The sequence below is a fragment of the Esox lucius genome, chromosome 7 (assembly GCF_011004845.1).
Source record: "Esox lucius isolate fEsoLuc1 chromosome 7, fEsoLuc1.pri, whole genome shotgun sequence".
In the NCBI taxonomy this organism is placed as follows: Eukaryota; Metazoa; Chordata; class Actinopteri; order Esociformes; family Esocidae; genus Esox; species Esox lucius.
Window position 1 is genome coordinate 27,814,998 of NC_047575.1, and position 27,511 is coordinate 27,842,508.

Below are 27,511 nucleotides of genomic sequence, written 5' to 3' on the forward strand. Positions count from 1 at the left end.
TTATTTTATTTGTAAAAAACAAATGTTGACTGGGTGCACCCCACAAACCTTGTTGTTTCAGAGATGCTCTGACCCAGTCTGGCCATAAGCATTTGGCCCTTGTCAAAGTTGTTCAGGTCTCTGCTCCTGCCCATTTCTCCTGCATCCATTACGTTGACCACGATAACTAATTGTTCGCTTGTCATCTAATCACCCAATCAGGCGATAATCAGTGTTATTCACTTCACCTGTGAGTGATCATAATGTTTTGTCTCATCAGTGTGTAACAACTTATAACACATCCAGCCCAGATTTGTTTTTATTTACAATTTTCCATTGTGCGACGGAGATAGAATTGACCAATTGGACAAAATATGATGAAACCAATAGCGACTGTTGTTCCATTAAATCCAATCCCAATATGATCCCAACCACAACACTGTCACCTGTTGCTGAAGTAGAGGTTTAATGAATGCATCAACTCAGGGATACACGTGATACGAATGATGCAGTTCTTGGGCCGCTTGTAATTAAGCATTAAACATGCTGGTGACAATTAATTAGGCATGCTTATGCGATTCCACTGTGGTCATGGAGGCAGCATGGTGCACACTATCTGGAAGGGCCATTGGAGGGTGTAAATAGTCCCTATACACTTGATCAGTTTTACTGCCTCAGCTTGGGTACACTTGTGCAAACAGCGGAGGCCACTGGCGTAGCTGTCCTTACAGCCCCGCACGGGCCCCCAACTCACCGCAGGTCCTGGTGCAGCCACACCCCCTGCACTCCCTATAGCTACGCCAGTGGCGGAGGCGTTCGTCAACATTCAAATGGAGTGCCACGGGAGGAACGGAGTAAGGCGTTTAGTGAGAAAAAGCATACAATTTTACAGACACAATTTGGCCTTGTTTGACAGGATCATTATTGAATGACTGGTCTGCAAACAAGAATGAATAATGCTTTATTACGCAAGTTGGTTCATATAACATTAAATTTGGTTCTCTCAACACTGCTTATTTTTTATGGGAATTACTTAATGTTCCAACTTTTACAATACAATCATGTAGTTTTAATGAACAATTCCTTCCTGTCAATTTTACAAGATTAACATTGCAGTAACAGTTACATTTTTTATTTTGGTAGTATTTGATATTTTACAAACGTCAAATAATGCATATTTCATACATGCTTTTTCATTCGCTATTGCAAGCTACAACATATGAATACTCCACCATTGTAGGGTCCATTAGCCCGTTAACCCCGATCAGTTTCACTCAGTTTCGGGACACTTGACGGAGCTAAAGGGGTAGGGATTGTTTTAGGATTTAGGATTAGATTTATAAATACTCGAAGGGATCTTTCTCTATATTACCCTCCAGTACAGTAGGTGGCGGTAATGCACAATTTACAAACATCACGGAAGAAGTACTTTTCGTGTCGCTTAAGCAAATCATGGCGGAATTGAAGGTCTAGGCAACTGAGGTGGAGCCTCAGTAAAAAAAAAAAACAACAACAGATTTTTGTCATTATTTGTGTGCCTTTGGATTAATATGTTATAATCTATTGGCTTTTCTACCAAGACTGTCAATAATACGACGTTGTACCTGCCTCATCACTGCATGGTAAGTTAGAGGAAAAGCTCCCATTTAGCCAAATTGCTAACGGTAGCTAGCTATTTATTTCCCTTTTTTGGGGGGTACCTAGCTTTCTCGGTATGCCTACAAAACTTGAAATGCTCAACAGTTATGGAAAAATATATATTATTTAGGAGGTGTAATGTATCTAGGATGCTGGTGCCGTTGAGAAAACAAGCTTATGTGGTGGGCGGGGTAACGAGTTGTGCAAAAAATGGGTCAACTTTTGAGCACCTCTGTATCCTTATTCCTGGTTAAATGTTATGGCACTTGGTTCCAAATTGTCTCTTATCACATGTACGAAGTGCAAATATTCATAGAAAAGTCCATTTAAAGAAGATTTTTAAAACCAAGAAAAATATTCGACCTGACTGGTTTTTGCATCAATATCTAGATCTGTTACTGGCTTATGCCACTTTGAGTTCCCAATCCCAGTCCTAGACCTTTGTATACGCTTTCGTTATATGTGGAAGGTAGAAAGGTGGTTGAATCTATTTAATTAAAAAAACTTAATGAAAACATGACTTTGAATCAAAAATCATTGTACATGTCTGTTTCTATAACTGGTGAGAAAGATAAAAAGTGCTGAGAACATTGCACATTTTGAATCCTGTCATACTGTAGCTTTGTGCCATTCAGCTTAAAGGGGCACTTATAACATTTACCAGACTGCATATGAACAATAACACGACTTGTCTCCTCTTCCCTTATCGAACAAGACTGAAATAGGGTTTGCTAGTCCAGGATGGCTTAAACAATAAAAAAAATTAACAAAGTACCAGAGATATTCCCCATTTAAACTTTCTCAAAGGAATCAGCACATTCCTTTGAGAAAGTTTACATGGGGAATATCTCTGGCACTTTGTTAAAAAATGTATTTGAAACATTAGCTTAAACATTTAGTGGAAATGTTTTCATTATTTATGTATGTACAGTGGATATAAAAAGTATATACACCCCTGTTAAAATGCCAGGTTCTTGTGATGTAAAATAATGAAATAAATCTGATAAATAATGTCAGAACTTTTTCCACTCTTAATGTGACCTATAATGTGAACAATTCAATTGAAAATCAAACTGAAATCTTCATAGGAAAAAAAAAACAAAAAAAAAACTTACAATAACCTGATAGCATAAGTGTGAACACCCTCTTATAACTGGGGATGTGTGTTCAGAATTAACCAATCACATTCAAACTCATGTTAAATAGAAGTCATTACATACCTGCCATAATTATAAGTGACTCTGATTAATCACAAATAAAGTTCAGCTTTTCTAGTAGGATTTTCCTGACATTTTCTTAGTTGCATCTCAGAGCAAAAGTCATGGTCAGCAGAGAGCTTCCAAAGCATCAGAGGGATCTCATTGTTGAAAGATATCAGTCAGTCATAATTTCCATAGCATTAGATATACCGTAGAACACAGTTAAGATAGTCGTCATCATCAAGTGGAGAAAATATGGCACAACAGAGACATTACCAAGACCTGGACGTCCCTCCAAAATATATGAAAAGACGAGAAGAAAACTGGTCAGGGAGGCTTCCAAGAGGCCTACAGCAACATTAAAGGAACTGCAGGAATTTCTGGCAAGTACTGGCTGTGTGCTATATGTGACAACAATCTCCTGTATTCCTATGAATGGGCTATGGGGTAGGGTGGCAGGACTGAAGCCTTTTCTTACAAAGAAAAACATCCAAGCCTGGCTGATGTTTGCAAAAACAAACATCAATTCCCCTAAAAGCACGTGAGAAAATGTGTTATGGTCTGATGAAAACAAGGTTGAACTTTTTGGCCATAGTTCCAAAAGGTATATTTGGCGCAAAAACAACACTGCACATCACCCAAAGAACACCATACCCACAGTGAAGCATGGTGGCGGCAGCATCTTGCTTTGGGGCTGTTTTTCTTCAGCTGGAACCAGGGCCTTAGTCAGGGTGGAGGGAATTATGAACAGTTCCAAATACCAGGCAATTATGGCTCAGAACTTTCAGGTGTCCTTTAGGAAGATGAAGTTCACCTTTCAGCACGACAATGACCCAAAGCACACATCCAAATTCACAAAAGCATGGCTTCACCAGAAGAAGATTAATGTTTTGGAATGGCCCAGCCAGAGCCCAGACCTGAATCCAGTTGAACTTCTGTGGGATGATCTGAAGAGGGCTGTGCACAGGAGATGTCCTCGCAATCTGACAGATTTGGAGCGCTTTTGCGAAGAAGAGTGGGCAAATATTGCCACGTCAAGATGTACCATGCTAATAGACTTTTACCCAAAAAGACTGAGTGCTGTAATAAAGTCAAAAGGTGCTTCAACAAAGTATTAGTTTAAGGGTGTGCACACTTATGCAACCAGGTTATTGTGAGTATTTATTTTTTCCGTTTTTCAGTTTGTTTTTCAATTGAATATTTCACTTTATTGGTCACATTAAAGGAGGAAAAAGTTCTGACATGATTTATCTTAGTGTCATTCTTTTACATCTCAAGAACCGGGCATTTTGTCATGGGTATGTAGACTTTTTATATCCACTATATGTTGCTTGTAGTACAGTAAACATTTTACTTTACTATGTATATGTTGACCTATGAATGGGGGCAATATAGGGTAGGCCGATTGAGTCTGTCACCGGTCGCACTACCATACATCATGCCCAATGCCAATGGCTCATTCAGTATTTGGTTCAATGCATGTGGTAGTTAAAATCAGTGTTTCTATAGAAAATGTGGTGCCAGACAGACTGAAATGCATGCAGAGTGTACAGGGTAATGCCTGTTGGATGGCCAGAGGATTTACACAGCTAAACTGACTGTGATGTCCTTCATATAATAATACCATAAAATAATATTGACAATGTCTCTCACCGAGGGGCATCTGAGCTCGTAGGTGACCATTAATGCATGTTCTGTGTTAAACAGCGCCCAATTTGCCTAAACCAGGAATGCAAAATATTTGTGTGCGCCTTTCCTATGTGCAGTTCAATCTCTTCAGGAACACTGAAGACATCAAACATATCTTTGTAATTATTGGAAAAGTATGAATGTTTTTTCTTTGTTATTCAGCAAAAAATAAATAGGGAATCTGTTAACATGATTATCAAGGTATATAATAGTTATTTTCTTTGCTTTGTATACAAATTCTTAAAATTATGTCAGTCCATCTTTTCTGTCAACATCATCTATTTCCTACCCCATGTCTTTAAATAACATTTGCCATGTCCTCTCTTCTGCTCACTCTCAATGCAGTTGATGATTCAGCAGGAGAAACCGCAGCTGGCTGGCACCATGCCTGTTGTGTGGCCCACCCTCCTTGACCTAGGCAGGGATGAGTGTAAGAGAATACTTCGAAAACTTGGTAAAGCACCCTGGGACTTTTCTGGCCTTTCTGGCTTTTTTCACATGCTTGAAGTTACTAACTGCTTTTAAAGAATCCACATTTAAATACCGTTTAAAAATGAAATTGAAATAGTTTTGGATGAAAACCGTATTGTTTAAACAGAGCTGGAGGCGTATGCAGGTGTTATCAGTGCTTTACGAGCCCAAGGAGACCTCACCAAGGATAAGAAAGATCTTCTCGGAGAACTTACCAAAGTCCTCAGGTAAAACTGCAAAGTTACTATATTTTTCCCAAACTCCCAAACAAAACACCCCCAATCTCATTATAAAACACTACTCGACTTACTCTCAACTAATCTAAATTGCTTCGCACTAGTAGGGTGATGTAACCAATCATTGGTCTGCACATTCCAACACAGAAGTTGCTTTTGAACTTACTGTGCCTTGCAAAGGTATTCAGACCCCTTACCAATACTCAGTAATTACTGAATTACAAATGGTGCATTGGAATGGCTGTTTGGAATGGCTATCAAAACCAGTGTTTGATATTTCATTTTGTTAACAGTAACTGTCAACATTTCTTTGTGAGGCAACACTGGTTTTATGTTTGGAAATATTTAAAAAAAAAAAACATTACAAGTGGAAAGTATTCAACCCCTACACAATAACATTTGTTAGAGACACCCTTTGCTGAAATAACAGCTTTAAATCTTTTTGTAAGTATGATTACTCCGCACACCGAGACAAAGTATTTTTGTCCCATTCTTCTTGGCAGGTTTACTTTAGATTGTTCAGATTGCTTAGACGATGCTAATGGGCCACAATTTTCAAACAGTGCCACATATTCGCAATGGAAATGAGATCAGGACTTTGGCTGGGCCACTCTACAACATTCAAATGTGTGGTTCTTGAGCCATCGCAATGTTGCTTGGCATCATTGTCATGCTGACAGGTGAATTTCCTCTCAAGCTTCTGTTTATATATCAGACTGAAGCAGGTTGTCTTGCTGTATTCAGTTTTTTTTTTAATCTACCATAGAACTTTAAAGACTGTCCCAAATAAGTTTGATAATGAAGGGAAAATCTATAAATTCATTAATGAATCCACATTCCCTTTCTGTAATTGTATTTTATAGAATGCCTGGATATTTAAGGTTAAGTTAAGGTATTTAACTCTCAAACTGCTTTAACTAATTCCATTGTTAGTCTTTGGATAGGAAGAAATTTGCCAAAGAGTAAATAGTTTAAATTCGCTGTGATTCTGAAGATTACATGCTCTGACAGTTGTCAGCCTTAAACACTCTTAATTCTTCTAGGCATTTTATTCCTTAAATATTCCAATATTTTATTCAGTATCTATACCACCTACTGATTTTTTTGGCCAGCTATTTTTTGAATATTATGCATCAGGTTTAAAGTTTCTATGTACATTATTGAAAAAGATATCTCAGATGTACCTAAAAACATTTTAATTGTTTTATTGATTTTTAATTTTAATTAATCAATAGACTTTTTTCACAGAAGCAAACATTGAACAAGTAGGATAGCTGTTTTCTGAATAATGTGCATCTTGAAAAGGATATTGAAGATATATTTAATAAGATGTTATTTTTTCTTTTTTATAATTCAAGAAATACTTTTTATTCACCAAAACAGTTTCTATCACTAATTGAAAAATACTCTGAAGATGTCTATGGAATAAAACACGTTTTAATTGATTATTCGTTTTTTTTCCACCAACACATTGGTTGAACAATGCATTTTAAAGGATTTATTCATATTAAATATACCTTTTTTATCATATCAAATGTAGTAGACTATCTAGCATGTGTCTATGTGCAATGATCTGCACAACTATCTGTTGATAATATAAAAACGTCTGCCAACATTTTGTCAGTTCCCCGGTTTGCACTTTTCCCCTGGTTCATAAATGTCTGGGGGAGTCTGAACGGATGTGTGAATGTCTGTTGAATCTTAAAAGAAATACAAATAATCACCTCTGTGCAGAAACCATAGCATGTTTGTTTTAAAGATGAGACATGTAACTTTTAAGCCTGCCTTTAATGGTAAAATGTGCGCAAATACAATTGTGCTTATAAGTTTGCATACCCTGACAGAAATTCTGAAATGTTGGCATTGATTTGGAAATAATTGACTGATCATGCAAAAAATAAAAATTAAGGATGGTGATCATATGAAGCCATTTATTATCACATAGTTGTTTGGCTCCTTTTTAAATCATAATGATAACAGAAATCACCCAAATGGCCCTGATCAAAAGTTTACATACCCTTGAATGTTTGGCCTTGTTACAGACACACAGGTGAAAATGGCAATTAAAGGAGAATTTCCCACACCTGTGGCTTTTTAAGTTGCTATTAGTGTCTGTGTATAAATAGTCAATGAGTTTGTTAGCTCTCACGTGGATGCACTGAGCCAAGGGGTTGCAGAAAAGAATGGTCAGAAGACCTGCATAAGAAGGTAATGGAACTTTATAAAGACGGAAAAGGATATAAAAAGATATCCAAAGCCTTGCAGATGCCAGTCAATACTGTTCAGTCACTTATTAGGAAGTGGAAAATTCGGGGATCTCTTGATACAAAGCCAAGGTCAGGTAGACCAAGGAAGATTTCAGCCAAAACTGGCAGAAGAATTATTGGGGATACAAAGAAAAACCCACAGGTAACCTCAGGAGAAACACAGGCTGTTCTGGAAAAAGACGTTGTGGTTGTTTCAAGGAGCACAATATGACGATACTTGAACAAAAATGAGCTGCATGGTCGAGTTGCCAGAAAAAAACCTTTATTGCGCCAATGCCACAAAAATGTTTGGAGAGGGGTTAAAACGGTCTATAGTGAACAGAATACCATCCCCACTGTGAAGCATGGTGTTGGCTCACTGATGTTTTGGGGGTGTTTGAACTCTAAATGCACAGGGAATCTTGTGAAAATTGATGGCAAGATGAATGCAGCATGTTATTAGAAAATACTGGCAGGCAGTTTGCCGCCTTCTGCACGAAAGCTGCGCATGGGACGCTTTTGGACTTTCCAGCACGACAGTGGCCCTAAGCACAAGGCCCAATTGACCATCCAGTGGTTCCTGCAGAAAAAGGTGAAGGTTCTGGAGTGGCATCACAGTCTCCTGACCTTAATATCATCAAGCCACACTGGGTAGATCTCAAACGTGCAGTTCATGCAAGATGACCAAAGACTTTGCATGACCTGGAGGCATTTTGCCAAGATGAATGGTCAGCTATATTACCTGCAAGAATTTGGGGCCTCATAGACAAATATTACAAAAGACTGCATGCTGTCATTGATGCTAAAGGGGGCAATACACAATATTAAGAACTGAGGGTATGCAGACTTTTAAACAGGGATCAATTCATTTTTTTTCTTTGTTACCATGTTTTGTTTTATGATTGTGCCATTCTGTTATGACCTACAGTTGAATGTGAATCCCATAAGAAATAAGACATGTTTTGCCTGCTCACTCATGTTTTCTTTACAAATGGTACATACATTACCAATTCTCCAAGGGTATGCAAACTTTTGAGCACAACTATAAATTAGAAGAGGCTATTAGCCAGGCGTTAGCCAAGTTAATCTCGACAGTAATGGCTTGAATAATAGTCTGAGTGGTTGGGTTTTCAAGACAAACCATGCCTGGTTAAACATGGACGGTACAATTCAGACCTGTTTATTTTCTCTCAATGTTTAGCCTTTTGGACTTACTATATGAGTAGGCTACTCTCGAAAGGCATTGACCGCTAAGAAGGTTGTTTTGTTAATATCTCATGATCAATTTTATTCCAAGTTTTCATATTTTACACTTTAGAATGACTTCTGACATTCTATTGGCCTATACTTGAAATCTACTCATCCATTTATTTAGCAACTGATAAATGACTTGACAATGTAAGTGATATCCTAGGCCATGGATAGCTGTAAAATATCCCAAACACTGAGACAAACACATTTTCTGATTTCTTACAACAATGGTTTTATAGGATAGCTACTTTTAAAAGACAGAATGTGTGCATACGGTTTTCTTAGATACATTTTTACTCCCAAACAACAAAATCAAAAGAAGAATACAAGTACTCACAAAAAAAAGATTAAACATTGCACTAATGTAATAGTGGGGTAGAAAATCCTTGGAATACACATTTTGGCCTAAATCTAAAGCCGTAATGGAATGCTCCGTTGTATCTGAGACATCTAGTCCTGTGACTTGAGTCTGAATCACTAGGTTATGGTTTGCTTCCATTGACGTATACTGATCTAGTTAAATCAATGTAATTTTAAAGCTGGCAATTCCTGGGGTAATTGGGAACATTTGATGCATCTGTATTGTGCTGCCATTCAGGAAATGCAGTACTCAGAGCTGCAATGTCAATTTGACTTTGAAATCATTTGCTGTCTCCTGTATAAAATTAATGTTTCTTAATATTGTATTGTTTTCTCCCACAGCATTTCAACTGAGCGTCATCGTGCAGAGGTCCGAAGGGCAGTGAATGATGAGCGCCTTATTACCATTGCCTATCAGTAAGTCAAGTTACCCCTTGGGACAATCAGTGCTAAATTGACATGTGCATCATGTGCATCAGTCACTAAATTTACCCCGACCACTAGTGATGGTAATGCAGCCTCATATGGCCATTCTTCTAGCAGCAGGATATTATGCTAGCAGCGCTAATTCCGATTTTCTTTTTCAAAATAAAAGCCATCATGGAAATATATAAGGCAATGTAGTTAGCAATCTAGTCTGTACGTTTTATGTTTAATGTCCGTTCCAATATTGTTCGTGTCTGTTCTTTTTTACAGACTACAGTGAGGGAAAAAATATTTGATTCCCTGTTGATTTTGTACGTTTGCCCACTGACAAAAAAATTTAGTCTATAATTCTATTTGAACAGTGAGAGACAGAATAACAAAGAAATCCAGAAAAACGCATGTCAAAAATGTTATAAATTGATTTGCATTTTAATGAGTGAAATAAGTATTTGATCCCCTCTCAGAGATTTCTGGCTCCCAGGTGTCTTTTATACAGGTAACGAGCTGAGATAGGAGCACACTCTTAAAGGGAGTGCTCCTAATCTCTGTTTGTTACCTGTATAAAAGACACCTGTCCACAGAAGCAATCAATAAATGAGATTCCAAACTCTCCACCATGGCCAAGACCAAAGATTGTTTACCTACACAAGGCTGAAATGTTGGTGTGATTATTCGCAAATGGAAGAAACACAAAAGGACTGTCAATCTCCCTCGGTCTGGAGCACCATGCAATATCTCTCCTTGTGGAGTTGCAATGATCATGAAAACGGTGAGGAATCAGCCCAGAACTACACGGGCGGATCTTGTCACTGATCTCAAGGCAGCTGGGACCATAGTCACCAAGAAAACAATTGGAAACACATTACGCTGTGAAGGACTGAAATCCTGCAGCGCCTGCAAGGTCCCCCTGCTAAAGAAAAGACATGTTCAGGCCCATCTGAAGTTTGCCAATGAACATCTGAATGATTCAGAGGAGAACTGGGTGAACGTGTTGTGGTCAGATGAGACCCAAATTGAGCTCTTTGGCATCAACTCAACTCGCTGTGTTTGGAGGAGGAGGAATGCTGCATATGACCCCAAGAACACCATCCCCACCGTCAAACATGGAGGTGTAAACATTGTGCTTTGGGTGTTTTTTCTGCTAAGGGGACAGGACAACGTCACCACATCAAAGGGACAGGGCCATGTACCTTCAAATCTTGGGTGAGAACCTCCTACCCTCAGCCAGGGCATTTAAAATAGGTCGTGGATGGGTATTCCAGCATGACAATGACCCAAAACACAGGCAAGGCAACAAAGGAGTGGCTCAAAAAGAAGCACATTAAGGTCCTGGAGTGGCCTAGCCAGTCTCAAGACCTTAATCTCATAGAAAATCTGTGGAGGGAGCTAAAGGTTCGAATTGCCAAATGTCAGCCTCGAATCCTTAATGACTTGGAGAAACCTGCAAAGTGGAGTGGGACAAAATCCCTCCTGAGATTTGTGCAACCTGGTGGCCAGCGACAAGAAACGTCTGATCTCTGCGATTTCCAAAAAGGGTTTTGCCACCAAGTACTAAGTCATGTTTTGCAGAGGGGTCAAATACTTATTTCACTCATTAAAATGCAAATCAATTTATAAAATTTTTGACATGCGTTTTTCTGGATTTTTTAGTTATTCTCTCTCACTGTTCAAATAAACCTACTATTAAAATTATAGACCGATCATTTCTTTGTGGGCAAACGTACAAAATCAGCAGGGGATCAAATAATTTTTTCCCTAACTATATTGCCGTATAAATTTCAATGATGGCTTTTATTGTGATAAAGAAAATCTGAGTGCTGCCAGCATAATATCCTGCTCCTAAAATAAAACTAATGAAGCCTTGTTTGGCCATCATTACCAACAACTGTCTCTGTTCTTGTCACAGCATGTCTGGTCCCAATAGCTCCTCCGAGTGGTCCATTGAGGGGCGGCGGCTAGTCCCGCTAATGCCTAGACTGGTCCCTCAGACTGCATTCACGGTGACCGCCAATGCAGTGGCCAGCGCCACAGCCAATCAGAATGCCACGCTTCTGCTGCCCGCTGAAACAGGAAATAAAGAAGGTAAGACCAGGGGCAGCTTAAATTGGGAGTTACCTCTCCTCAGTGATCTGTGAGAACATGAGGGATCTTAAAATACCTTTTCTGATCCTGTCTCGTTGGTTAGTTGTAATGTGTACTCGAAGTGATCGATCACTTAGGACCCCTAACAGTCTTTATTTCAAGTATGGTTGTTGTTTGCTTTCAGTGGTTGTTTGCTACTCCTACACAAGCACCACATCCACCCCCACCAGTGCCACAGCGTCCAGTGGCAGTGCAGCAGCCGCGGTTAAGTCCCCCCGTCCGGCCAGTCCCGCTTCCAACGTGGTGGTGCTGCCCAGTGGGAGCACGGTCTACGTGAAGAGTGAGTTTCAGGACCCAGAGATTTCACGTTTGTTTAGTTCTTAATTTGAAATCAGTGTTTATTTGAGAGTGCTGCATTGGGTAGGAGGTCTCCAACGTGACACAACTTAAACCTGCAAAAAAGGGCAATAAATCTGAGCGTCACTGTGTTTTGTTGTTGTTGTCACATTTTAAGTTTATGCCTGTCTGTTCCTCGCTGTCATGTCTCTCCCAGGTGTGAGCTGCTCGGATGAAGATGAGAAGCCACGCAAGCGAAGGAGGACCAACTCCTCAAGCTCCTCCCCTGTGGTGCTGAAGGAGGTGGCCAAGGTGGCCCCACCCATGTCCAAGACCATCACTGTACCAGTGAGCGGTAGCCCCAAAATGAGCAACATTATGCAGAGCATCGCCAACTCCCTGCCTCCACACATGTCCCCAGTCAAGATCACCTTCACAAAGCCTAGTACTCAGACCACCAACACCACCACCCAGAAGGTAAGCAGGATTGCTGACAACATCCTTGCTCAGCTAACGTTAGTCTAGCTAGCTATTTAATTAGTTGAACGCTTGGCTATACACAAATGTGGATGACATGGGAAGAAACAATGAAGTTTTCAGACATGTTTTAATTGTTTTTAAAGGCGTCTACAAGAGTAGGGCGGGCGAGCGAAGGTTTGGGGTGTGAGTGTGCTGGGGGGGTGTCTGTGTCTGGATAAATATTAAAACAGTACAAATGACAATGCTAGTTCAAGTAATAAATAGAACATTGGGCAAGATAACTAAAATCCAAAATGAATGTTATTGTGAGCTGGTGTTTAACTTATTGTATGACGCATGTTTTGCCAGGTGATCATTGTGACGACTTCTCCAAGCTCTAACTTCGTGCCCAACATCCTGTCCAAGTCCCACTCCCACAATTATGCGGCTGCCATGTCCAAGCTGGTGTCCACTTCCATGCTGACCTCGGCCAGCCAGAAGCAGACCGTGTTCATCCCGGCCAGCTCCAGTCCCTCCTCGACCCCGAACACAGTCGCCGTGACCACCATGGTCACCTCCAGCCCATCTGTGGTCATGTCGACCATAGCACAGGGTAGGTACGACAGTTGTCAGGTGGATCCTGCTGTTTACAACAGCTGTCCGGTGTATTGCTTTTCAAAGAGCTTGTTTCTCTGTATTTATTACTAGCCTTTGCACAACTAGAAAATACGAGTTTCTTGTTTGTCTTGCTGTAGTTACCAGAACAAATGCATGTATAATGTTTTGTGTAATATGGAATAAAGTGTGTCTGGAAGTGTGCGTATTTCTGTGGGCACTGACATTATTACTTGCCTTCTCCCTGTGCCAGGTGGCTCGTCGGCAGGCGTGAAAGTGGCCTCCACCAGGCTCCCCTCTCCTAAGACCATGGTAGGCTCCCCCACCCAGATTCTGGCCCAGTTCCCCAAGCAGCACCAGCAGTCCCTCAAGCAGCTGCAGCAGGGCTCGCCCATGGGTTCCGTGGCCATAGGCCAGGCCCAAACCTCCACGACACCCCCCGGCTCCAAGCCCACTATCCAAATTAAGCAGGAGTCAGGTGAGCATGTTGCACTACTCATGGTCCGCGCATACGTCACTCAGCCTTGTCTTGGCCATGGTCACTAACGTCCTGTAAACACGCAGATGTTTTAATGACCAAAATTTGACTGGGGGCTGATGGCTTTAAGCAGGGGCTAACTGCAGTTTCTGTTTCTTAAAATCGTTCATGCTTTAGAACAAGTGCCATGTGTGCCTGTTTTGGCCACATCTACAGACGGCTGACAAATGAAAGGAAAAACCTGAATAAATGATTGGAGGAACATGAGTAGATGCTTCCATACAGGTGTACAGCATGATACATTTAAGCAACTAATATTCTTGCTCTGTAGCATGTATAAAAATGCTCAGCAGTCCCAGTTGACCTCACTTTGAATGAAGATGAATGTGCAAGAGAAAGGGCCTTTGAAAGGGCCCCCAAGGGAGATCGTTGGCTGACGTTTTGTAAGACGGTGCTCTCCACCACCATCATCAAAATGCTAAATGAAGGAATATATTTTGGAAGAATGTTTCTTCCCTCCAGTAGAGTTCCAGAAAGTATATGCCAAGGCGCATTGAAGCTGTTGTGGCAGCTTGTGGTGGCACAACGTCTTAAACCGTCTGTATATTTCACCAAAACATAATCATGTATTTAACAAACAATTTGTCCTGTAGGTGTTAAAATCATCACCCAACAGATGCAGCCCAGCAAGATCCTGCCTAAACCCTCTTCAGCAGGCATGCCCAGCAGCAGCTCCTCCCCCATCATGGTTGTCAGTAGCAACGGGGCCATCATGACAACAAAGCTGGTGTCCCAGCCCACAGGTCTGCCTGCCTTCTCACATTGGACTCCCAAAATCAACACAGCTGTTGCGCCTATGTAAATAATACACAAGGACAGCAGGTGGCAGCACTGGTTTGGACAATAGTTTGATCTGATTTTTATTCCATTAGAATTGTTTAGGAACACTCCTGGCTGTTTTTCCTTCATTCTGTCTATAAAAATGAATATGAAGAAAGGTGATTCTGCTGAGTAAGCCTCTGTTGAACTACTGTAACCTTTTAAGGTTCAATCACATATAGGCTCAGACACGAGCCAAGTAGCACATCATCCCGATGTCACGTTCACACTGTCTACTTCTCAGCAGGGACCTCAGTGTAGCCGCGTAAGAAATACTCTCTTGTTGCTCATGTGGACTTTTACTATCTATTTCTGCTGTTTTCTGATTGGCTATAAGCTGATGTCTAGGGACTAGTGATCCAACAAGACAAAACGCTAAAAGTTTTAAATGATAATCAGGGGTGGTTAGGGATTGGAGGAAATGCGCGCCAAGTGGTCGCTAGGTTTACAATCGCTGCAGCGTGCCTCTGCCTTTACATTTACAGAATTTTTCATCCCATATACAGATAGAAAATTGGCATATTTAGGACTCACAAGTGCCATAGCCTGCTAAGGCGTAGGTGTTTATGGTTGGTTAGGTGCATTCCATAACATATTTTTTTATAGGCATAAAAGAACTGACCAAGTCAAGTCTTGATTCTAAACTTTGGTTGTCTTTGGAATCTGCTGTCTGTCAATGTGAGGGCTAATGAGTCGTTGTTAAAGCCCCAGGAAGTCAATGTGAGGCTGAAAAATCAGGCAAGAATGACCTAAAATAAGCTGAAGAACCTTGGTTTCCTGCAGGTACCCAGGCCACCTACTCAAGGCCCACCGTCAGCCCCACTATTGGAGCCAGGATGGCGACGTCAGCCAGTGGAGCCACGTATGTGAAGACCACCAGTGGAAGCATCATCACCGTGGTCCCCAAGTCTCTGGCCACACTGGGTGGCAAGATCATCAGCAGCAACATTGTGTCTGGTAAGTTTGTATACAGTTGTGCTCAAATGATTGCATGCCCTGGCAAACACATTTTATTTCTTATGGAATTCACATTCAACTGTATGTAATAACAGAATAGCACAATCATAAAACAAAAAAACTAAGAAAAAAAATTAACTGACCCCTGTTCAAATGTCTGCATACCCTTAGTTCTTAATACACCATACTTCACAGTGGGGATGGTATGCTGTTCACTATAGGCCTTGTTGACCCCTCTCCAAACATAGCGCTTATGGTTGTGACCATAAAGCTCTATTTTGGTTTTGTCACAAATTAGTGTACCACGAACAATTCTTCTGTCAGTTTTGGCCGAATGCTCTACCTCTTAATAAGTGATTATACAGTACTGACTGTTTGCAACATTTGCATGGCATTGGATATCTTTTTATATCCTTTTCCATTTTCCAGTTCCATTACCTTGTAATGCAGGTCTTTTGACAGTTCTTTTCTGCTCCCCATGGCTCAGTATCTAGCCTGCTCAGTGCATCCACGTGAGAGCTAACAAACTCATTTACTATTTATACACAGACACTAATTGCAGATTAGAACCAGATGTGGGAAAATCACCTTTTAATTGCCCTTTTCACCTTTGTGTGTCTGTAAGAAGGCCAAACATTCAAGGGTATGTTAACTTTTGATCAGGGCCATTTGGGTCATTTCTGTTATCATTATGATATAAAAAGGAGCCAAACAACTATGTGATAATAAATGGCTTCATATGATCACTATACACTATATATTTGTTTTTGGCATATTTTTGTCATATTTGTTCAGTCATATTTTCCAAATCAATGCCAAAAGTTCACAATTTCTGTCAGGGTATGCAAACTCATGAGCACAATTGTACCTCTGTAGTACAAGGATTGCAGGGGGAGGCAATTTAATACATTTAACATTAAACCTCTGGAGTTTTGGAAACATTGAAGTGGACAGTAACGTAAATAACTTACAGACCAGGTGGTTGGAATTCTGAATGCTGACCAGCTGATCGCTGTGATGTATGTAAGGAATAAAGCAGGAAGGGCTGTTGTGTATGGCCAGTATACCATGGCTAAGAGCTGTTAGGCAGGACACATCGCGAGATGCCTTATGCTGCTTCGAAGCCAGTTACAAGACAATTAAAGCAGTAAAAAGTGATGTGATATCATACCCACTACTATTAGCCCATCACCATTGAGGATTCAAACCACCTGTTTTATAAGACGCTGTATTCCCACGGGTATGACATCACTCTGTGAAGGACAACTCTTAGTCATGCTGTATCGGACATATACCAAACCCCCATGTGCCTTATGGCTTACTCATACTGTGGGGTGAGAGTTTGATAAAGGTGTGCAAACAGGACTAATAAACAAATACTTTTAATCTGAAGTTCTGTACTTTTATATTGTAAGCAAAGGAGTTAAAAGGAATCGTAGATGACAAAAACATAATGTGACTATTCTTCCTTTAAAGATTTTGTTTAAAGGTGAATTGTCACATGATCATCCATCATAAGATCTCCTTTAGTCTGAAAGTCCCTCAAATGATTTGTTAACATGACAGTAATGAGAATGAAAACGATCATAACCTAGTACAACAGAGCTGTGCATCCCCCTTCCCAAATGCACCTGCTGCATCCCTCAACCAACGTTTTGTCTGCATCGCAATAATTGGTGATACGTGTCAGATAATCTTTAGACCTTTTGACACATTTTTAGGATGTCTTTTGGAGGAGTTTGGCCATTTTAATAGTTGTCATATGACTGTTGTTCCCCTTTCTAAATAGATTTAAAGAAAAATTCATGTTTGCTTCAGTTCCTTAACAGCAGGTGATGAATTTGGTCCTCAAGATGAACAACTGCGTGGGGTATATTTCAGTTCATGCCTGCTAAGCCACCACTGGTTGTGAATGGGAAAATAGCTTTGTTTTCATGTCTTCTGTCAAAAGAGTTTTCAATGTTTCAATTTGTTGGAGGTTATCAAAATACTTTTAGGAAAAAAGAATACCTACTGTAAAATACGGTGGTGGCTCTTATCATGTTTGGCTTTGTACATCATCCAGCAAGAAATTGGTTAGACCAAAAACTCAGAGTCTCTTCTGCCAATAACAACCGTCTTCAAATGTTCACCTCCCCACCTGCTTCTTACTTAATCAGTAATATAAATATTCTATGTTGCTGGTGCCTTTGTAATGGTCTAATTAATTATATATTTGGCAAATTACAATGGGTTTTGCATCTATTTGCAGAATTGTTCAATTATTGTTATTTAGAAAGTTGCAATTTGGTAAATCTTTATCTTTTTCCTCTCAATTGCAGGTACAACAACAAAGATCACCACCATTCCAATGACATCCAAGCCCAATGTTATTGTAGTACAGAAGACCACTGGCAAAGCCACGACCATCCAGGGCCTGCCTGGCAAGAATGTGGTCACCACGCTGTTGAACGCAGGGGTCAGATCAACATAATTGTTATGATTAAAGATTCTATTTTGTGATAGAGGTTTATTGATAGTTCTAGGTTAGCTTTTCTGTCCAGTCAGTCTGTTGCTTTCAGCTTCATAATAGCGACTGAATTCGTTCATTTAGCAAATGCCCCTATCCAGAATTACTTAGTTTGTGCATTCACCTAGGATAGCTAGGTAAGAAACATCACAGTTATAGTAAGTGAAGCTTTTTCTAAGTTACAAGTCAATCAGCAAGGTTTTCGGTCGGAAGAATAGAATAGTACAAAATGGGGGGGGGGGGGGGGGTACAAAAATTACTGATGGTGTGAAAAATGGAATCCAGTTCCCATTATAGTATGCCCATAGGCCTCTGGTCAAAGTGGTGCTCTGTAAGGTCCTGGCCCTGACACAACCCCCGTCAACTACTATTCCTTTTACACTGGGGTTTATAATATCTATACCGGAGTCGGCTAATATTTCCACTAAAAGGTTAAATTGCTTTCATTTATAGATTTTGTTGACTACTGCAACATTGTCGTTTCTGATCAGAGCCCTGTTTTACATTGTCTTTGAGATAATGAAACGCCTTACAGAACTGTGAATATTTGAACCCGTCTGCCCAGTACATTTTGCTCAGTCATCCATCACCCACGGTAGAAAGAATGTTTTAATTAGTTCTGTTTTTTGGTGTCTGTGATTTGTTTCTTAGTCTGTCTTGTCTTGTTGATTTGTATTTATACAAAAGGACACCAAATTATTCTGATAGTTAGAATTAAATATTTTAATCAAAATTAGTGGTTCATATAAAAATGTGATTTATCTCATTACACATCCTAATTTGAATGCCTGTGCCATAGGGTGAGAAGACCTTGCAGGCTGTGCCAGGGTCCAAGCCAGCCATCATTACATCCACAAGGCCCATCACCAAGATGATTGTGACCCAGCCCAAAGGCATGGGCTCCGGGGTGCAGCCAACCACCACCAAGATCATCCCCACCAAGATAGTGTACGGCCAGCAGGGCAAGACCCAGGTTGGTACCAGTCCGGTGCTGTCTCACTCAGTGTACGGAGGCATTTCCTCAGTTGCAGGAATTGTGAACAAGTGTGCAGAGATCATTTTATATATTAAATGATTTAGCTGGGCACCAGGACATGTGACAGTGTATCAAATATGCTTAACTTTGTAGAGATCTAATTAAACCTATAACATTGTTGGACTGGTGCCATTGACTGAGACCTCTTTACGTGTATGGAATATCCAAACCTTTTCTCTTACCATTTCCACCTTTCCAGGTGCTGATCAAGCCCAAGCCAATCTTCCAGACGGCGGTGGTGAGTGAGCAGACCAGGCAGCTGGTGAGTGAGACCCTGCAGCAGGTGTCCAGGGTGGCTGACGTGGGCCCAGCTTCCACACAGGAGGGGACACTCAGGGACGAATCAGGCGGCATCACTGAGGGCCCCTCCCCGCCAGGCGAAGGCTCCATCGGCAGCAGTCTCGGTATGTTGTGTCAGTGAACGCCGGTAGATATATTCCTTTTGTCACCCAAGTGCAGTGGAGGAAAACAGTGGACATGGAAAACAGCGTGTCTGTAGCTTCTTACCTTCCATTTAGTGTTTACTGAACCTATGTTCGTCTATGTTATAATTGGCTCAAATATTTTTGTTTAACTTTTTATCACTTCCCTTGTTATCTTTGTTGTGAACTTTTTTTTAAATAGGTTGACGGTCAGGATGACATCAAATAAGTCTTAAGTGTATTTAAGTTAGTCTTAAAAAGACTTATCTTCCTCTGAACTACTGATACCATGTCTTGTACCAACCTGAAATTATGAGTAAGGTTAGGACTGGATTAGGACTGGGTTAGGGACAGTTTTTTTAACAGAGCTGTCTCAGTATGGGGAACTGCACAGGGACCTCAAAGAGTTGTGGAGATAGTGAACCAATGGGTCCACTGAGGTTTGTTATAGTGTCTCGTATACCTAAAGATAACATGGGGGGAAAACTACAAGGCAACACTGTAGGTTGATACATTTTTGGAATTACTGTACGTTGTAGTGTAAAACCATGTTAAAGTTGTCTCCAAACTTGACTGGTACTTTATATTAGTACACTGTAGTTTAGATTGAGGAAAAGTTTACAAATTATACAATTAAAAAGTTTGAGGTTTTAGAGTAGTGGTATTTAGATCTGCCCCTCGAAGCCTGTCACACTCCATTTTTTTCTTTGCAACCCCCTAATCAGGGACTTATTTTGACCTGGGACCACATGTGGGTTAAATTAATGATGAGAGAGAACAGAAGGCCAAGTCTCTGATTAGGCGATTGCAGTGGAAATGTACAGGGGAACTGGCTTTAAGGGACAGATTTGAATACCACTGTATTTGTCTCATATTAGTGGCAAAATGTATCTGTTTAACAAATGCCAATGGGTGGTGGTAACATCCATTTCATGGTTGACTTGTTCTTCTGTTGTGACATAAAATGATGTACTCACCTGGTCCTGAATGTGGTGGTTAGTTGTTCCAGGTTGAACATGTGAGAACAGCTACAGAGAACGCCAGCATCTTAACATTTTAGATCCCAGTTTAAGCCCAGGGTGTAATGAAATATTTTGGTATGGCCTCTCTGTGTTCCTCTTACATCCGTTGACACCATTATCCATTGTGTAAACATTCATCCAATCTCACAAGTTTTCAACTATGTTTTGATTCTTCACTTCAAGTTTTCAGTCTTAAAATACCTGACTTGCATTACACAATTGTTTAAATTACCTTCTAGTTAAATGTCACTTCCAATTTAATTATCAAATTGTCTGGAATCAAAAGGGAATCAACCCATTTTCATGTCTCCTCTGGTCAGACTCCCAGCCTGTAGTGCACGTCATCTCCTCCAGGGGACAGGAGTGGACAGAGCAGCATGAGGTGTCGGTGGAGTCTGGACCAACCATAATCTACCAGGACGTCTCTAAAGGGGATGTGTCCCAGTCGGCCACCTCAACCATCAAGGCACTGCTGGAGCTGCAGCAGACCTCAGGTGATTGTCAGGGGGACTGCTGTCTCCATAGCAACTGTCATGCCACTTACCAGGGTTTTAGGTCCGTTTCACTACAGAAACTGAACTGAAATGAAATTCACTTTGCCAATTCTTTCTCTAGTAGATTACATTATATTGATTTTAACAGACTCTAAAACGGAGATATGTAGAATTAGTACATTCAAATTTGATAGTTTAGACATTAGAACATTTATCCCACTCTGAAAGTGACAAACGTAGCAGTACTTGCTCAAAGTGAAAGTGCTGTGCTTTCAATATTCTCTGTCACCTGTTATCAAGTGAGCCCTAGTGCCTATGATAATGGCTGGACGTCATCCCTACAGGCACTCCAGGGATTTTCCAGACATTCCCCTTTTTTTACCCCCCCTGTTTCTAAAAAGGTTGTGAAGCTGTGTACACTGCAAATGAAACCAGAATGCAATAATGTGCAGATCATTTATCCCTATATTTAATTGAAAATAGTAGAAAGACAACAAATCAAATGTTGAAACTGAGATTTTTTAATCTTTTTGGAAAGATTGCTGTAGTTTTAAAAGTGAAATGTTTTCCCATTCTTGCTTGATATTAGATTTCAGCTGCTCAACAGTTCTGGGTCTCCTGTCATATTTTTCATCTTATAATTCACCAAATGTTTTCAGTGGGTAACAGGTCTGGACTGCAGGCAGGCCAGTTTAGCACCAGACTATTTTACTATAGAGCCATGTTGTTGTAATATGTGCAGAATGTGGTTTGGCATTGCTTTGCTGAAATAAGCAAGGCCTTCCTTGAAAAAGACGTAGACTGGATGGCAGCATTTGGTGCTCCAAAACCTGTACAGTTGTGCTCATATGTTTGCATACCCTGCCAGAAATAGTAAAATGTTGGCATTGATTTGGAAAATATGACTGATCATGCAGGATGCCATGGTAAATGAACTCACCGGAATTACTGTGGTGGAGCATGGGTTTGAATTCATCCTACTTGTTCTCTCGCCGCAAAACACTGTCCTATCTACCGCTGCTTTACTGCATAAAGTGCTTGAATATATGAGGTCTTACAGTGGATTATGGCATGATTCCTGGTGACGTAGTCTGTGTCCCAAACAGTGAAAGGCGAAGCCAAGCCGCGGCAGCACACCATAGACCTGAGCCAGATGGCTGTGCCCCTTCAGATGGCGCAGGACAAGAAGGCCCCCAGCCCCCCGGGGGTGTCCACGGTAGACACTGAACCACCCACTGAACACGCCCCTGCTGGTACGAGACCTCTACTCACTAGTCTTTATTTAGTGCACTAGTTTTCACTGAGGTCCGGCCCAATACGTAGTGCACTTAACGCTTAAGTTGTCAATGTGTTGTTCGTTTTCCTTTCATACTGACATTATATGTATTGAAGTAAAAATTTACCAAAATAATGTAGTTATCTAGTTTTCATGGGATTCTGCACAATTCTAGCCCCCACCTTAAATGGGCGAACTATACGCAATTGTGAGCGAGCCTGTGGCGTATTTGATGTATGACTTGTGCCTTTTTGCAGGTAAAGTTAACAGGGCCGGCCTTTCCTCTGGAGGCGCAGGGGATCTGGGGGCGTCCTCACAGGGCCTCAGTCACACGCCCATGCTGGCTAAGTCTGTTCCCACCTCCTCTGCTGTAACCGTCACACACATCGTCCAACTGGTGAGAGCCCCTGCCTAATATACATCACCCCCACGTCCCATGAATGCAACCTTCACCACGGCAGTCTTTGTAGTCGTCTTTCCCTGTGTTTTCAGATGGTTCCGTGTTTATATCGCAGTACCTCCATATGTCTGTGTTGTGTGTATTACTCGCGTGTGTTGGTATTTGACTTGTCTCCGTGACATTACAACGTTATTCTAGTCTTCAGAGGGCCAGCTGCTCCACAGCAGGCAGGCAGAGGAGACTGTGATGGAGGATGGCGAACTGGAAGGGGACACGCTAGACCCTCAGACGGGCCTGTTCTACCGTTCCATCCAGCCCGCGGCAGTGCAGCCGCCCGCCCCCCAGCTCCACGTACCCCCGCAACCCCAAACCCTGTCACAGTCCGAGGCCCAGTTGGAGCAGAGCAGACACACGCCGCACTCCACCCAGCCGCCCCATCTACACAGCAAACTCCAGTCCAGCCAGCCCGCCTCCTCCGCCACCCTGCCGAAGAAGCCGCCCCAACTCCGGGAGCAGCCCCAGGCCAAGCCCCCGACACCGGGGCAGAGCCCGAAGGAGAAGCCGTCCTCTGCATCGGCGTCCCCCCCGCAGGCTGGCCTGGGCCTGCCTACCAAGCCCCCCTTCCTCACCCCCCAGCTACCCAAGCTGCAGCAGGCGCCCACCTCCCACCACAGGCCCATCCACACACAGCTGTCCCAGCCGCCACCCCTGCAGGCCCACCACCCGGTGGGCGTCGACAAGACCCCTCCCACGAGCCAGGTGAGCGACCGCCCCCCTCGGGTGCACTGGCAGTTCCCAGGGCCAGTTGGATTCACTCTGACATTTGTTTCCCCGGGGACAGACATGATTGCAGATGTCACGTAAGCTGTTAAACGTCTGTGTTTTCAAAATGCAGGCCCGCCGAAGTTTCAGTTTGAAAGATTTCACCTGTCTTTTCAAGCTTACGGGAGAGTGGAGTGGGAGGGAAGTAATTCATGTTAACTAATTACATGGACATGTAACCGAGCAATGAAAATGCAGCTCGAAGCTTTTCTTGCCACACACACTCCCCCGCAATGCAGAAAAGCATAGGTGAGAGGCGCATGTAGCTCAGGTTTGAACAATCACTTTTCCCATAACTCTACGGAACAATAATAACTTGGAAATTGCTATTTGAAATTTAATAGTCGATACACCTGCGTTTTCAGAAACACCGATACTTCTGGGTTGACATAGTGAACCCTCAACTGTCAACTTCATTGTACTGTAATGCTATAGAGTATGACATTGAACTTTATTTGCCCTCTACATGGAGCTTTTAAGACCAGTGATTAGAGGAAACTCTGGGCATGGTGCCTAAAGGCTCAGTTACCTTCCTGGCAAGTCAGTGTTATTAAATCAGCAGCATAGACAGCTTGTGAAAACTTTGAAGTCGTCCCTGGACGATTACTTAAAGAGTAATTGCCATTGTTTTTCTAAAGGAGTAAGTCCGTTTGTAGAGCACTAATTACAAACAACTATTTAATGACTGGAAGGGGGAGATCTCCTTTGAACCATAGCAATTAGATTTTACTACTCATGTATACATTTAGAATGGCCATCAGTCAGACAGTTATATTGCGAAGTACCTCAACTCACTCTCGTTTCACAACTTCCAGTTGAGAGACCAGTGTTAAGCAGATTAGCTAGCAACAACCTAGTACACCCCTGTTTTCCAAAAAGTTGGGACGCTGTGTAAAATGTAAATAAGAACAGAATGCAAAGATGTGCAAATCATTTTTCAATGGTGACACACAGGCACCCGGCCACCCACGATGTAAAAGGAAATGTGATTCATCAGACCAGGCCACCTTCTTCCATTGCTCCGTGGTCCAGTTCTGATGCTCACTAGCCCATTGTAGGCGCTGTCGGCAGTTACAGGGGTCAGCATGGTCACTCTGACCGGTCTGCGGCTACACAGCTCCATACGCAACAAACTGCCATGAACTGTGTGTTCTGACACCTATCAGTACCAGCATTAAGCTTTTCAGCAATTTCAGCTACAGTAGCTCATCTGTTGGATCGGACCACGCGGGCCATCCTTCGCTCCCCATGTGCGGCAATTTAAGCTTGCCCATTTTACCTGCTTTTAACACATCAACTTTGAGGACAGAATGTTCACTTGCTATCTTATATATCCCACCCACTGACAGGTGGCATGATAACAAGATTATCAGTGTTATTCACTTCACCTGTCAGTGGCCATAGTGTGTGTGTGCGCGTGCGCGCTCGTGTGCACGTTTGCATGCGCGTGTGTGCATGCATACACACAGTATATATATACTGTTGATACTTTGAAATACCAATTCTGAAAATGCATTGGCTGTTCTTTTCTGCTGGACCGCGTAAGTGGAACCAGCCAAGAAAGCGTATAGCGTAGTGTTTAGAGACGCGGACTGCCAAACAAGAGGTCTCGCATTCAAATCTTGTTACAGTCAAAACAAATTCTTTATTAGGATTTGTTTCCGGATAGACAAAAACCTTACTGGCTACAACCCTCGGTAGCTACGTTATAGTAAGCCTAAATAAAACTGTTTACGGTTATATTGCAACTATTTCAAAGTAAGCATCCATGCATGATTTCTGGGGTAATAGGCTTTTCACTTGATGTCTTTTCGCTTGACGAAAATGTCAGTTATCGTCACCTATATTGATAGTTATTGCATCAATGTCATTCACGAATGAAAAACTAACGTTGTTGTGCCATGAAATAGCTTTGGCAGTGTGACGTTCATCTTCAATCTCACTAGCAATTGCTAAATTCTAATGACTATTCCAAGTTGTAAGTTAGTAGATACTAGTAAACCTATTACTGGCTAATAAGCTCTTAAAACTGCCAGTGGCAAAAGCCATACAGTTCATAGATTCTATTTGTGGTGGAGGTAAGAGATGTTAGTCAGTTTAACACAATGCTTAATGGTTTCTGTCGAAATATTCAAATTGATCTAATGTCGAGATGCCATACACGTAGCAAACGTGTAGTTCTGTGGCGTAGTGGTTGAAGACAGCCTCTCATGTGGGAGACCCGGGTTTGAATCCAGTGGGAGCAACAATCTTCATCACTTCTAATTGCCTGGTTCCTTTTCTGGTTTTACTTTAATAGAATACTTCTGTCCTTGTATCTATGCTCCTCCACCTATGATGGCCTGTTCAACTTGATTGGTTGACCCAAATGTTGTTGCTAGCAAATCCCCCTAATATTGGTCACTCGTTATTGTAAAACTAGAACAAGTTGAGGTACCTTGCTACCTGTTACAGAAGGTTCACTTGAATGGTGGTGTCCATTCTAGTAAGTGCATCTTTCTTTCCTCTCCTGACGCAGCCACCAATAATCACCCAGGGTTCCAGTGTCACCAAGATAACCTTTGGCAGTAGCAGCAGCCACCAGTCCCCGCCTGTGTCCAGCAGCGGCGAGGCCACTGCTAAGCTTGTCCCTGCAGAGCCCAGCAGCTCAGGCCCTTCCAGCAGTGAGAAGCCATCTGTCTCAGACATCCTCAAGATCTCTATGATGGAGGCAGAGATCGACCCCAGCTCGGAGCCCATGGTAGTGGACTCATCCAGTGATTGCAGCCCCTATGGGAAGGGGGTAGGGGCAGCGGGAGGCTCAGGGGTCCCAGGCCCGGTCATCAGCAGCTCTGGGGTTTCGCTGCACCACTCGTCCCACTCCAAGCCCCAGCACGGCCAGTTCATCAAAGAGGACCTTGATGTCATTGAGGTATATTTATATTGTTAAAACAGTAATGCGTTGAGCCATGAAATCCTTAAACAATGCTTTTTATAGAACAACCCATTTATCTCAGCTGCAAACATCTGTCAACAAAACAAAGCTAAACAACACACATCACTCCCCACCCCAGGTGATCCCTCAGTACTCCATTATGCCAGACTCAAGCCAGTCCAATGTGGTGGTGGAGCCCAGCGGTTTCCTGGAAATCACCAATTACACCAGCCAGCGACTGGATGAGGAGAGCGTCATGGAGCAGGAGGTGGACAGCAGCAACGACGAAGCCACCTCCGTCAGCCCCATGGAGGAGGGCTGTGCCGACCAGTCACACTGACCACCACTATTTCCCCCATTGACGTCTTGTCTGTGGTGTCACAGACAGAGATATTGTGATTATAATCATCATCGTGACTCCTGGTTACCCAAATGCCTTCACAGCAGGCGGACACATGACTGACAAATGCCTGTGAAGTTTTATTTTATTTTATTGAACTTCATCAGTATACCTGGATGATAGCAGATACATCAATATGGAAGACTGTTAAGGCCTGGAAAAAAGGAATATGTGGAGTAGAAAGACAAATAGGAAAATAGTCCAAGGGAATTAAAAAAAGACCAAAATGAACCCTAGCCAAGATTTGTGATTGTCTTGTGTCCAGGCTGAAGTTGACAAGAAATTTCATCCGGGAAAAAAGGACAATGTTTCGTTAACTTTAAAATCAACATTTTGTATTAACTGAATTGTCATTTTAGTAAAGGAATGCTGTGTTCTGGAGCTTAAAATGTTGCTGGGCCTGTTCAGGCCATTTCTATATTCTTTAACACTTTTATACCAAGGTAATATTGGAAACTGAACTAGGAGCCAAATGTACTAAACAGAACAAAATAAGTTGTAATTATGTATTTATGCGGCTTTGTCGTGCTAGCATAGCAGTATTTAGCTAAATCGATTGTTGAACATCACATTTACAGTCTCCTTTTTTGGTATAGTTGAATAGATAAAATTGTACAAAAGAGTACATTGACTTTCTGGCTTGATTAAATCTGTCTTACAGCATTTTGTTGAGACAGGTTAGGATACATCTTTGTTTATAGTGGGCATGTGCAGTGATACAAGATTGTCACAGACAATAATGGTTGTCCTTACTCAAAACAATTCTTGTAGTAATAAGCCTTGAGGAATTAGCACTTTGAAGTTGAAACAGTTGGTAAGGACAATGTAAACTTTCCCCCGTGTTCCTTCAGTGGTGTTTTTTGTCTTGTGTAATGTTTAAAATTGTAACTGTATAAACTTTTATATAAAACTTTT

The 27,511-nt window shown here is 41.7% G+C and overlaps 1 protein-coding gene across 2 annotated transcripts; it reads left to right on the forward strand.

Annotated features, from left to right (window-relative positions):
- Positions 1 to 1,416: 1,416 nt before the first annotated feature.
- On the forward strand, positions 1,417 to 27,511 carry emsy (EMSY transcriptional repressor, BRCA2 interacting). Of its 2 annotated transcripts, none has more exons than XM_010901712.5 (20): positions 1,417 to 1,601; positions 4,851 to 4,959; positions 5,104 to 5,203; positions 9,412 to 9,486; positions 11,402 to 11,577; positions 11,762 to 11,917; positions 12,131 to 12,390; positions 12,742 to 12,985; positions 13,241 to 13,465; positions 14,119 to 14,268; positions 15,128 to 15,301; positions 17,623 to 17,759; positions 18,619 to 18,783; positions 19,046 to 19,250; positions 20,611 to 20,784; positions 21,891 to 22,037; positions 22,318 to 22,457; positions 22,659 to 23,219; positions 25,801 to 26,193; positions 26,336 to 27,511. In XM_010901712.5, the coding sequence occupies exons 1-20, from the start codon at positions 1,599 to 1,601 to the stop codon at positions 26,534 to 26,536; spliced, it is 3,795 nt and encodes a 1,264-aa protein (XP_010900014.4). In that variant the 5' UTR covers positions 1,417 to 1,598; the 3' UTR covers positions 26,537 to 27,511. The 2 variants fall into 2 exon arrangements, with proteins under 2 accessions (XP_010900014.4, XP_010900013.4); XM_010901711.5 differs by having other exon boundaries at positions 1,418 to 1,601; positions 18,610 to 18,783.